Genomic DNA, 13063 nt, shown 5'->3' on the forward strand with positions numbered 1-13063 from the left:
TAAATGGAGGGCCACTTTTCAGTGCCACGCCATTGCTCGCCGATAGCAATCATTTGACCCCTTCCCCTCTCAACGCTCGCGTATTTGTCTTGGGCGCAGCAGCGTTGTTATGTCGTTTTCACCTCCATTCCGTTGGCGTATCGTTTTTCTGCTTCATTCGACATCGATGCTACTTGACCTAACTGACTGACTGACTGACGGGGCACCGTGTTCGCACGTCTCTTTTCTTCGCAGGGTCCGGTGCGGTTTTACAACAACGAGCGAAAGGCGAGCTTTCTGCTGAAGCAGTTCCAGAACGGTGCGGAAGTAAAGATTGGCGAGTACAGTTCACTCACCGGGCGGTTGGATCTGAGCTTGGGCCATCCGCTCAAGTGGGTTGGCCGAAGCCCACCCAAGGATCGCACGCTACGAATTATCGAACACAGCCAGGTGAACATCACCATCTTTGTCGTGTTAGCAAGCACCTCCTGCGTAGGCATTATAATGGCGACCGTATTTCTCGCCGTCAACATTACCTTCCGCAATCAGAGGTAAGCTGGATTAGCGACAATTACGCGCTACTTGCTATTATACAATCGGTTCAGACTCACCAGCATAATCAACTTAAGCAGCAACTTAAGTAACTTAAGTTAGAGCAAACTAAACATTTCGCCTCGTGTTTGTTGTGTCTGCATTTTGTAGGTACATTAAAATGTCCAGCCCTCATTTGAACAATCTCATCATCATTGGCTGCATCCTCACGTACTTGAGCGTAATATTTCTCGGCCTCGACAGTGGGCTGAGCAGTGTGGCTGCGTTCCCATACATCTGCACGGCCCGGGCCTGGTTGCTAATGGCCGGCTTCAGTTTGGCGTTCGGCGCCATGTTCTCCAAAACGTGGCGTGTGCATTCCATCTTCACCGACCTGAAGCTCAACAAGAAGGTGATAAAAGATTATCAGCTGTTCATTGTGGTCGGTGTGTTGCTGGCGATCGATCTGGCGATCATGACCACCTGGCAGATAGCCGATCCATTCTATCGCGAAACGAAGTACATCGAACCATCGGTAGGTGCACGGTTCATTGACGAAGGCATTACCTCCTTAGCGCACAATTGATTGATTGGTTGGTTCTTTTTTGGTCTACAAAAAAAAAAACAGGAGCATCCGACACTGGAGGACGTGATCATCGTGCAGGAGAACGAATACTGCCAGTCGAGCAAAATGACCATCTTTATCGGTGTCATCTACGCGTACAAAGGGCTGCTGCTAATCTTCGGTGCCTTTCTTGCATGGGAAACCCGCCACGTGTCCATACCGGCACTGAACGATTCGAAACACGTGGGCCTGTCGGTGTACAACTGCGTGATCATGTGCGTGATGGGGGCTGCTATCGCGCTCGTCCTGTCCGACCGAAAGGATGCCATGTTCATACTGATATCCGTGTTCATCATTTTCTGCACGACGGCCACACTCTGCCTGGTGTTTGTGCCAAAGGTAAGAAAAGGAAGGATGGGGGGGGGGGGGGGGGGGGTTACTCGAACGCGTCCATCCGGAAGGGCGTTCTTTTATCTTGGTTTTATCTTGATTCCTTTTATGTTACACTTTGGCTGCCACGTGTTTGCTACCAAATGCCCTTAGCTGGTGGAACTGAAACGCAACCCTAGCGGGGTGGTTGATAAAAAGGTACGTGCCACGTTGCGTCCCGTCTCGAAGAACCGCCGTGACTCGTCGGTCTGCGAACTGGAGCAAAGAATGCGCGACGTTAAGCAGACCAATTGCCGCTTCCGGAAGGTGCTGATGGAGAAGGAAGCGGAGCTGCAGGCGCTCATCAAACGAGTTGGCCCGGAAGCACGGGCTTGGATTGGGCTGGAAGCGTCCTCGTCTGAGCCGGACATTAACAAGGAATCGGTCAAGGTGCAGGTGAAAAAGGATTACGCAAGTGGTACGTATGTGCATGGCCAAGATTATAGCCATTAACTATTCTTATTTGTTGTCATAAAAATGCTACTTTTATATATAAAATTAATGCTACAAATCATGTTCGCTACTTTACACCACTTTTCACTGTGCGTTTATTTGTATTTGTTGGCTGCTATTGATTGAGCCAGTTTCGTTTTCAACATTGCTAAGCTGAAATTGTTATCAGCATGGGTGTGCGTAACCATTTAATTTTCCAATTTTCTCACAATCGTTCACAATTCGGTTCGTGGAATTTTTGGTTTGCTTCAATCTTGCAGCGAACGACATAATCGTTAGGACGCCAACAACTAACGATAACGACTTAATGTGATTTGCGCTTCAGGTCGGCTACACATGCTGGTTAACCTATTGCCATTGCTGTTACTTTACGTTGCCCTCACGGGCTATTCATTCGAGAATGTGGTTGCTTAATTAAATTTCTCGCTTCTAGTGGTTATGCCATTTGCGATAAATTTTGAGTAGCATTCGGCGGTGTGGAATGAAAATGGCTTCATTCCTGGCGTGTTAATTATAACAAACCACGATACAGTCGTTGTGCATCTATGTTAGATTACCTAGGATGTTTCGTGAGACATCACGATGGGTTGAATACCGAACAAAACATATTTTCCATTGCCCAATTGGTACACCCTGTTGTGACACTCAGTTTATGCATTTGCTAAATACACGTACATACATATGAAGGAACTGTGAATGGAACGATTATTGAAATAAATAATTTATACCGTTCGTAACGGATTCTATTCCAGAAGGAACTGACTTCACATCCATTGGCAGCGTGGGTTCAAGCAATGACACACTGGATTCGGCAGGACCTGAAAGGTAACGATTGTTGCAACTGCAATCACACTCGTACGCGGCAGTGTACCACGCTGCCGCCGTCGTTCGTGCTATAGAATCGTTTGGTAAGTTTTAGAATTATTCATTTTTACCTATTTTCCTTTCCTCTTCCATACACCGTCCAGTCGTAAGCAGAAGAAAACTACCGTAGTCCTGCCCGGGGAAGAGTTGCCGGCCACGGCGGCAGCGTCTGGTTCGCGTGTCAATCTGGCGACGGCTATAACAACGATGGCAGTGGGGGCCGGCGCCGGAGTAGCTTCAATTGCCGCGGTCACAACCGGATCCGTAGGGCAGGTCGGACAGACCAGCCAAGCTACGCAGGCCACCAGCACCGTACACAATGCAGCAGCACAATCCCAAGGACCGGCTGTCACGGCGACTGCCAAGTCAACACAGGCAACTGCCGCGCAAACCATCAACGTTAGTACGAGCGTACCGGTCGATCCGAGCAAACCCATGTTCAACGACGTCCGGCGGGAGTCTGTGTCGGCTAGCTCCAAGTGGTCTCCAGGGCAGGCGCTGCATCACCAACAACAGCAAACACAAACTGTGGTAAGTGGCTCACATGCTTTCACAATGCTGGTTTTTGTTCTCCTCCTATTATTTTAATTTAAACTCTCTGGAGATTTGCTGAAACCGTTCAACCACTCTGTCCGGTCTTCTGAAGCCGGAGCTTGAGATTAGCATAGGCCAGCAATTGTTGATCCGGTCGCTTATTAATATCCTATTTCAAAAGCATCCTCTCCCAGGATCTGGATTCCTGTGTCGCCAGAAGTAGGCGTAGTGCCAAAAACAATCGCTTCTCATTTGGATTTGGCCGTTTTGTACAAATTTGTCACTTGTTGAGGGATAATGCTTTAGCATCGGAAAGCGCTTTTGCAAATTATTATCTCTACCCTTGATTCGCATTAACATCTCTAGCAATCGTCGTCAATGAACGATCATTTGTCTTTGGTAATCTCTTAATCTTTTCTTTTTCGTTCCCCCCTTTCTTCCGCAGGAACAGCACCGGCACTACGACGATGAGCGTACGACGAACGGTCCAACGACGGTCGCGAGGTTTAGCGCGCAAGCGAACAGTAGTTCTACAACCTCCACCACACATTCCAACACGGAACTGAATCAACTGTGCCATCACTCAAAAACGAGTGGTAAGAGTAGAGGAGGTATGCTGTTTTTGTGTGTCATTTCTATGCAATGCTGGTTTGAATATTGAAGTTATTATATTGAATTGGGTATACAGAATTCTTTAGTGGTGGGAGCTCTAAATCGGACCTACCCGATACCGATTCCGTGTTCGGAATCAATTCCGGAGCCGATTCCCGAGTCGGCTCCCGAATCGATTCCGCGATCAAAATCGGCTCCGAAATCGGAATTGACCTGGGAATCGCAATTTTCCCCGATAACGGAATCATAATTGACCCCAGAATTATAATTAGCTCCGGAATGTGAATTAGTTCTTGAATTGAAAAAATAAGTTTTAGAAGCGAAATCAGTCCGTTAATCTCCATGAGAAAGGATCTTTTACAAGTAAATTTTGATTTTTTGCGGTTATCAATATGTAGCATGATTGGACCCAAACGCCTATTTTTATGGCGATGTCGAAACTGACTACGTTTGGAAACCGATTCTAATTTAGGAGTCAATTCCGATTTCAATCAATTCAGGAGCCGATTCCAATTCTGGAACCGATTCTGGAACCGATTCCGGAGTCGATTCCGATTTCGAAGCCGATTTCATAATCGATTCTGGAAACTGATTCCGGACCTACTATCCGGAATCGATTCCAGAAAATTGCGGAGCTAGCCGGAATCGATTCCGACAAAAACTTCACTTTTCCCATCTCTAGAGTTCTTATAATTTTTGGACACTTTTTTTTACTTTTTTTACGGGAAGTGGACTATACGGCATCCTTTTTGCACATACTAATTTGCAGCCAATTTCCCAAATTCGACCGAAACGGTTGCTAAAAATGACATAAAATGGTAGTTCCCTTCAATGTTTGAACAATGACGCATTTTACGCATTACTGACCAGGAAAAGTAAAATGTAGTATAATTTTAAGATTCGATTTAATTGTTGATATTAAGTCGATATTAATGGGACCAATCGACTTAAATCTTCTAAGGGTAATAAATTTAAAAACATTTCTCAGCAGTACACTAATTAAATATATTAAAGCAACCGTTTTATCTAGTCAGCCTGCCCCAATCGTTCCTCTTCGATCGAGGTTGGGAAAGCGGCTGGTGGAATTCTATAGGAATTTTCAATGTGCTTCTTCTCTTGAAATAAATTATAGCAACTGTTTTATCTAGTCAATCTGTCCCTATCGTTCCTCTACGATCGAAGATGGGAAAGCTGCTGTTGGAATCCTATAGGAATTTTCAATGTACTTTTTTAACCGTCCTGTAAGGGAACCTGTAGAGCCAATTCCCGATACATAAAGTTCATTTCCGGTATTAAAGAGTAAATAAAGTGTCCCAAAATGTTGAAAACCGCTTAAAACCCTTCAATCAGCAAGTGGGCTAAATGGTCGATAATTGCTCAATGGAAAATGACGGAACATATGTACGATCTGTCAATTTCAGCTACTAATAGTGATAACAGTATATGTACTACTGATTATGTGTGTGTTTTAATTGTAGATTTGAACAGCGATGGATCACGGCGCGTCAGTGTACAGATGACGTCCTCGCTGAAGGGTAACTTTGTGGTTTCCCAGAGTGATCTTTGGGACACGCACACGCTATCACATGCCAAGCAGCACCAGCGACAATCGCCGCGATCGCATCAGGGCTCGAGTCGCTGTCCCGACCATGGACATCTAAACCAAACGCCACAGCAACCACAGCAGCAGCAGCAGCAGCAGCAGCAGCAGCAACAGCAACTGCATGCTCAACAGCAATACGATTATGACAATAGTGCAACCACCTCACCAGGGCCAATCCAACGAAGCGTTTCGGAAAAGAATCGCACCAAGCATCGGCACAAACAGCAGCATAAGAGTACAGCGTGCCAGAGCGAAACGGACAGTGAACGGGAGCAGCGCGACTATCAGAACTTTTCTTCGTCCATCTGCTCGACGGCGGCCAGCTCGACGGCGACCGTCTCCATGGTCGGCAGTACGGCCGGCGGCGGTAGCGTGAGTGCCGGCGGGTACGTTACACCCAACAAGATGTCGTCACGAAGGCTAACCAAGTCGCAGCATTCGCACCATCACTCGACACCGAATGTAGCACCGGGGATGGAGCGAGCAGGCACGATGGATCGCAAGCACCGGACGAGTGATTCGCGCGGGACGGCCGATGGCAGCACGGGCGGCAGTGTCGGTGGACACATTAGCAAGCATCGGAAAAAGGAGGGCTCCGCCTCGAAGCCAAACCTGTACGGTGCGTGCTCAGAATCGGAGCTGCTGGATGGTGAAACGGCCATCCTGCCCATCTTCCGCAAGCTGCTTAACGAAAAGGAGTCTAGGTATAGAGCAAGAAATATGGTAGGCGCCAGTTGCCCTAATATATCGATTAAATGTGATATTGTTGAGTATTTGTAAACTTTCCACGCGGCAACGTTTATCATATAAAAAACGCTCCTGGCCAACAGAGTACGATCAACGCGCTGCTCATGCGCTAGGCGTGCGAGAGAGTTAGTACTTACTAATAGTGAAGTACAATTATCCGGGTCCGTGATCCGCCAAAAAAAAAAAAAACAAATAATCGCGTTGAACGAAATAAACCAGAAACGACTTGTGTCTTGACTTCGTATGTGCAGATAGAACGGATGTGATTTGGGTTTAAAACGTAGTTACCTGTACTAATTTCCTGTCCTGTTTCCTTTCTTTGTCACTGTTATTAGACCCACTCCACACTGCTGAGAACAGGGTAATTATCAAGTTTCTGTAAACAAAAAAAGGAACAGTTACGAGCATTGTAGATATCAAGGCAAATATTCGAAGGAATTGTACGGAAGAATAGCATTCGATAAAATCTTACCTGTGTGTTAGCGATCAGTAAAGCAGTATGTACATACTCTGCACGTAAGCTCTGTGACGTTTATTTTTTTTTTTGGGGGGCTGGGGACCGAACAGAAAAATGTAAAACTCAATGTAAAATAAATAGACAACAAACGTTAGGATAGATTGTTTTGATAATTGTGACTGTTAGTGATTTAACCGGCAAAGCAAATGCTAGTAAAAACAAAATTAGGATAGATTGATGGTTAGAATGGCCGTGCGGGGAGAAACTGTAATGTTGGCAACTCTCTGCTGCGCATTCCATTGCACTTGTACTTGCACAGCTGGGTTTGCACAATGCCAATGCAAATGTTCAAACGATGCCGGACAAGTACCGTTCAAGGGTAAACACGTTTTTACACGGTTTTTGATACTCAGAAGAGTGTTTTTGTTACAGTTACTGTAGACTGTTAGACGGCCAAGGTGAAAGACAAAAAAGTGTGCATTGAATCGTGTGTTGAATTTGTTCATTTATGTGCAAACATAATATGACAATAGATTTAAAAAACATTTAAAGTATAGCCGAACCCATGCCCATGTCGGAAGGTAGTACGCGGGGAGTGAGCAACTCACCCAGCAGGCTGGTAGGTTGGTCCCTCATATGTAAGCAACAAATATGTAACAATTGACACACCCGATCTTTACATGTAGCCGCGTTGCGAAGGGTTACCAGCGAATGGTTACTTGATCTTACAGGTGAGATGGGTGTTTATGCTCTGTTTTGCATGATACGTGTTATTAAACGCCGTTTTTGTTTCTTTAGAAACGCAAGATTTCTAATTCTCATTTGCAAGTTCAACGATCTCCATATCGAATCGATGTTTAAGGCTAATATGATAAATTTTGGATGACTTAGAAATTAGACGGCTGAGCGAAATGTCCAGCACGTGCGCCATCGGCTAGGAAAACAGAACACAATATTAAATCGAGGCATACCTTAGTGAGCATATGTCAGCACACTGAACTGGACTATGCGACTAAAGATAGACGAAGCACGAACATACGAACATGCAACAACGCAGAACATAGTGCGGAATGTAATGTAAAGAAATTAGAAAAATTAATCAATGCAACTGAAAATAACCGAAAATATCAATCAATCCAGACTGTGTTCGTTCAGCAAGTGCTAGACGTACTAAGGGGGGGGTGGGGAACACAACAAAAAAAAAAACCCCTAAAAGATTGCAATTGTAAAACAAAAAAAAGTATTTCTGCTGCGACGAACAGCGATGTCACGTGGAACGTGCTCAGGTGTGGCGTTGTTGCCACAAGGGGAAAGCAAAATCCGATAGCAAGTGAAACTAAGATCCGCGGAGCATTGGACTAAGCGAAACTTGGTGAACATAAGTACAATCGTCTTCCTACTATTACTACACATACAACACGTGCACAAAATGCAGCCTAGCCATTGTGTTATCAGTTTTACCTTTACCCCCGTCACCAACTTCACCACTCTATGTCGAGTAAAATCACAATCATTCATGCACATGCAAAACCACAAACAAACAAGTCACACTGACTCAACTTATGCACATTTTGTAAAAGTCGCGAACATTGCGAACATATTGTTGCCCCACCCGTATACAATCATCTTTCTACTATAGATGGTTGGATGGCATTACAAGATACTACTTTGTACTACACAAACCCAAGCGCACTCGATCGATGGTGGACTACGATCGAAAACGAATTATGCAGTATGGTAGGGGGGTTTGTAATTAAACAAAAAACAAAAACAAAAAAAATCAAACAATAACACACTTTACACACATGCACGCACACGAACACATTTGAATGCACCGAAATTGTAATTTTCATGTCAAATTGATGTTGTTAAAGTTTTATTTTAATCTCTTTTTCCATCATTTCGCTACATTCCTTCATACTCTCGATGGATACCTGCCAATGAATGTATTGGGCGGATTGAAATGTACATTAAGGCGAGTAAAACGCACAACAAAAATAATACAAATAAGTTAATTTATGTTAAAGAGATTCCGCTTTACCGGAACCCAAAAGCGCATCGCGCACTGATGCACGCAACGTAGTGAAATGGAAGGATAACGCATTGCACTGCATGCGCAAACCACTTCAGTTGCGTAAAGTTTCAGTTTTTGCAGAAAGAACGGCTGGCCGTATTGTTAGTTGCGTTGTGTGAGTCGTATTTAGAAGGGCAACTAAAATTGTTAAAAAAAAAACACTTGTTTAATGTTTGTTGTAAGATACAAAGGGCAGACCGGCCATTTTCGGACAGGGTCTTTGCTTTGACAAAAATGACAAATCTAGTTTTCTATCTACAGTTTTGCGTATCGTAAGTGTTTTGTTTATAACAAAAAGAAAATGCATAAACTGCAATGCTTTGCTCATTGCATCCACGAACCCACAAAAAATATACGACAGCACAAAAAAAGCAAAACAGATTTGTTGCTAATTTTCATCGCATTTAATCCATGCTCATCGAACGAAGTTAGACGTATATGCGAATGAGTTGTTTATCATTAAATCTACTAATAAAGCAAAAAAAACATCAGGGTTGCGCGGGACTGGTTGACAGTATATACGATAATGCTGGAGCGTTATCATGTGCATGCACAGGCTGGAAGATTGCCCAGACAAAAGTGGTCGTAATAAGTAAGTGTACAACAGATGCGTTGTACTAGCGAAAGTAAATGCAACGAAGACCCGTCTCAAGTGTAGAAAAAATCAGGTGCGACGTTTTGCACAAGGACAGCACTTGCAAAACAAAAATAAAATGTTAGGTAGGACAACACAGCTAATGACACTCAGTAAACGAGTCAACCAAACTGAACACACACATTTGTGAATTAGTGGGCGTGTGGGTTTTTTAGTGTAGGCTTGAGAGATCCTAGATCAATTAAAAGGCTAGTCGACTAACGTAGGAAACAGTCTCGTTGAGATAGAATCGTTGCAAACACGTTAATTATGTATGTATCCCGGAGGACACACCGCAATGGACACTCTTGGGTGAGTTGTACTTATGTTGAGAATGTATCATGAGCGATACGCTGATCAATTCCGTTTTAAATAGATAAAAGGCTAAATAAACACGCTTTGGCCAGTCAATCGAAAGCTCAATAGGAACGTAACGCGCAAAAAGCAGTTTACAGTAGGATGATTTGTTTCACTTCAAATTAATGTATTGTTCGATTGGTTAAACATATGTTAAACGTTTCAAATAAAATGTTGATTTTATTTTCTAATAGACAAAAAAGAGACAAAGTGCAGAGCAGTGCTAGCGCTCCAACGAAAAAAATGTAGGTAATACCTTCTAGCTATACAAAACGTTACGACTAGTTTAAGAAGAAAAGGCTAGGTACAATACTTAAATTAGCAGCAGTAGCCACAAGAGTGAGTGATATGTCGGCAAATTAATGTAATTAACATTGCAACATTCAAGCATACATAACAGATGTACGTACACGTAACAGCCAAACTCGTCAATCATCCGCCGGTGTGTCGGCAAAGGCGCAACGCAGAATAGTACATTTTGTTGTAAGCGTAACACATTTATACACACACACACACACACTCACACACACACTCACACACACACAAACACACACACAGGTACACTGGAACATACCGATACATACATGATGGCACTACTGCATCATACCAAAAAGTATTTAGATGACTGGTCTAGAGCAAGTAATAAGCCCGAAGGGAGAAGCATGGCGTGGAAATCATGTACTTTTAAATGAAAAAGGACTAGACATGTCGATTTAATGAATTGGATTTTGAGTCGGAAATTAATAAAACGAGCAAAATAATTTTAAATCATGTTAGTTTTCTTCTTAATTTTACTTTGGACACTTGTAAAACCTTTTGCCCCAAGCGATGAGTCATGTGAGATTTTCAAAGCTATATAGTACTGCTACTACGATAAAGATGGCGCTGTATTGACAACCCGATCCGGAAGGACCAGCATAGGCTGCGCTCTGGCAGACATCGAACAATGGAATGGTGCTAAACGGAGGTGCATCAGACATCTCGAACAAACAATACTCGAACTTGTCAAATTCCATACATTTTTCATTTTCGATGTCGTATTCGATTTGTGCTAGAGTGTCAGGTTAGGCGACAGTTATAGGTAATGTCGAGCAGAGCTTCTCCGACAGGCCACGCGAAGGATTGGCATAGTGATGTGCTGTATGGAGCGCACCCACGACTCGGATCCGACTCCGACTATTGCAAAATGGAACCACTAGATCCGCCCGGAGTCGGAGTCGTCCGGAGTCGCCTGGAGTCATCCGGATTCATCCGGAGTCGTCCGGAATCGCCCGGAGTCGCCTTGAGTCGTCCGGAGTCGTCCGGAGTCGCCTGGAGTCGTCCGGATTCGTCCGGAGTCGTCTGGAGTCGTCCAGAGTCGTCCGGAGTCGTCCGGAATCGCCCGGAGTCGTTCGGAATCGTCTGGAGTTGTTCGGAATCGGAGTTGGTCGGAGACAACAGGAGCCGTGTGGTTTAATGTGTTTGTAATTAGACATTTCCTTTCGTTGATTTTTTGTCTTTCACTTTGAGCGTGCACTTCCTATACAAGCCGACCTCGGCCGACTCCAGATGACTCCGGATGACTGCATCTGCAGCCGATTCTGGATCACTCCAGACGACCAGATATTCCAGAGATTCCAGAATTTAACCTTCCGGCGTCGATTCCGAATTTAACGAAGTCGGATCGGAGTCGATTCCGGATGGTTGCCAACTTTACCCATCACTAGATTGGCATTCAGCAAGAGTCACAGGGTTGTAGCGGAGGAGAAACAAACAGCGAACTCTTTGACACTGTACCTACTAACCAGTTCTTCCCACTAGATGCCTCTGATCCAAAGGTTGGGAAGCCTAGGCAAACGAAAGGGGATGTTTAGCTAGGAAATCTAGGAGTTTTGTCCTATTTCGGATGTTGGAATTAAAGGTGTTAACTTCAAGAACTTCAGCGTTTGAATCTCCGTTTATTGAAAACATTTTGAATTTTCCACACGCACGCCCGCACACCCGCAGTAGCGATCACTCGGCCAGCGATAGTCGGCCATCGACGCACGATCGTGTCTGAGTGTCTGGGTGTGTGCGTAGTGGTGGTTAGGGCACAGAATCGGATTTACCCGATTTCGATTCCGTGTTCGGAATCAATTTTGGAGCCGATTCCGATGCTGAAATCGATTCCGATTTCATAGTCGATTTCGGAGCCGATTCCGGAGTCGACTTTGGAGCCGATTCTGAAGTCGGCTCTGGAGTCGATTACGAGATCGAAATCGGCTCCGGAATCGGAATTGACCTGAGAATCGCAATTACGGAAACAGGATTGACCTGATAACGGAATCAGGATTGCCTGCAGAAACGGAATTAGCCCCGGAATTGGAATTAGTTCTTGAATCGAAATAAGAAGTTTCAGAAGCGAAATCAGTCTGGGAATCTCGATGAGAATGGATCATTTACTAGTAAATTTTGATTTTGATTTTGATGAAATTTTTTTGCGGTTATCAATAGATAGTATTATTGGACTCAAAAGTCTATTCCTATGGGGAAGCCGAAACCGACTTCGTTTCGAAGACAATCCTGATTTCGGAGCCAGACCGGTGCCGGAGCCGATTTCGATTCCGAAACCGATTCCGATTGCGAACCCAATTCCGGAACCGATTACGATTCCTGAATCGATTATGGAAACTGATTATGGACCTACTATCCGGAATCGATTCCAGAGAACTTCGAAGTTTGCCTGAATCGATTCCGATGAAATTTTCATTTTCCCATCGCTAGTGGGATCAGGGATCAACAGAGGTTGCCACCGAGCGCTCTAGGGCAGTGGTCTCCAGCCTGTGGTCCGCAGACCACTTGTGGTCTGTGGCATTAACAGATGTGGTCCGCAAAAGAATTTATTTTTGAAAAAGATAAGCTTTTTACTATAAATATTGTGCATTTTTTCCCCACAATTAAGCTTAAATTTTCAACAGGCACGTCTACAATAAGATTTAAACATATTTTTGATCAAAAACTTCGGACTAAGTCTACAAAATGTATGCTCTCAAGCGCTGTGGGTCGCGATAAAGGTATTTTCTAAGCCAAGTGGTCCACGATCCTAAAAAGCACTGCTCTAGGGTAACGGAAGAGTTGTTCCCGAACACAGTGGCGGATCTAACGGTAGACGGACTAGGCGGTCGCCTGGGGCCCCGCTGATTTAGGGGCCCCGAAGATCTCTAATTTGCCGTATGTCTACAAGTATTAGTGTATAGACAGAGTTT

General features: G+C 44.4%; 1 protein-coding gene across 5 annotated transcripts in view; it reads left to right on the forward strand.

Annotated features, from left to right (window-relative positions):
- The window catches only part of LOC120949617 (gamma-aminobutyric acid type B receptor subunit 2), a 45988-nt gene extending 35381 nt beyond the window's left edge, over positions 1–10607 (forward strand). For 4 of the 5 annotated variants that reach the window (XM_040367022.2, XM_040367025.2, XM_040367023.2 and 1 more), the window contains exons 5-12: positions 235–530; positions 682–1045; positions 1139–1474; positions 1619–1922; positions 2710–2782; positions 2926–3352; positions 3801–3966; positions 5446–10607. In XM_040367022.2, the coding sequence (XP_040222956.2) occupies positions 235–530; positions 682–1045; positions 1139–1474; positions 1619–1922; positions 2710–2782; positions 2926–3352; positions 3801–3966; positions 5446–6350 (2871 nt within the window). In that variant the 3' untranslated portion in view covers positions 6351–10607. The remainder of the gene's footprint in view (positions 1–234; positions 531–681; positions 1046–1138; positions 1475–1618; positions 1923–2709; positions 2783–2925; positions 3353–3800; positions 3967–5445) is intronic. The other variant, XM_040367027.2, reaches the window with a different exon arrangement.
- Positions 10608–13063: the final 2456 nt, after the last annotated feature.

Source organism: Anopheles coluzzii, chromosome 2 (assembly GCF_943734685.1).
Source record: "Anopheles coluzzii chromosome 2, AcolN3, whole genome shotgun sequence".
Taxonomy (NCBI): Eukaryota; Metazoa; Arthropoda; class Insecta; order Diptera; family Culicidae; genus Anopheles; species Anopheles coluzzii.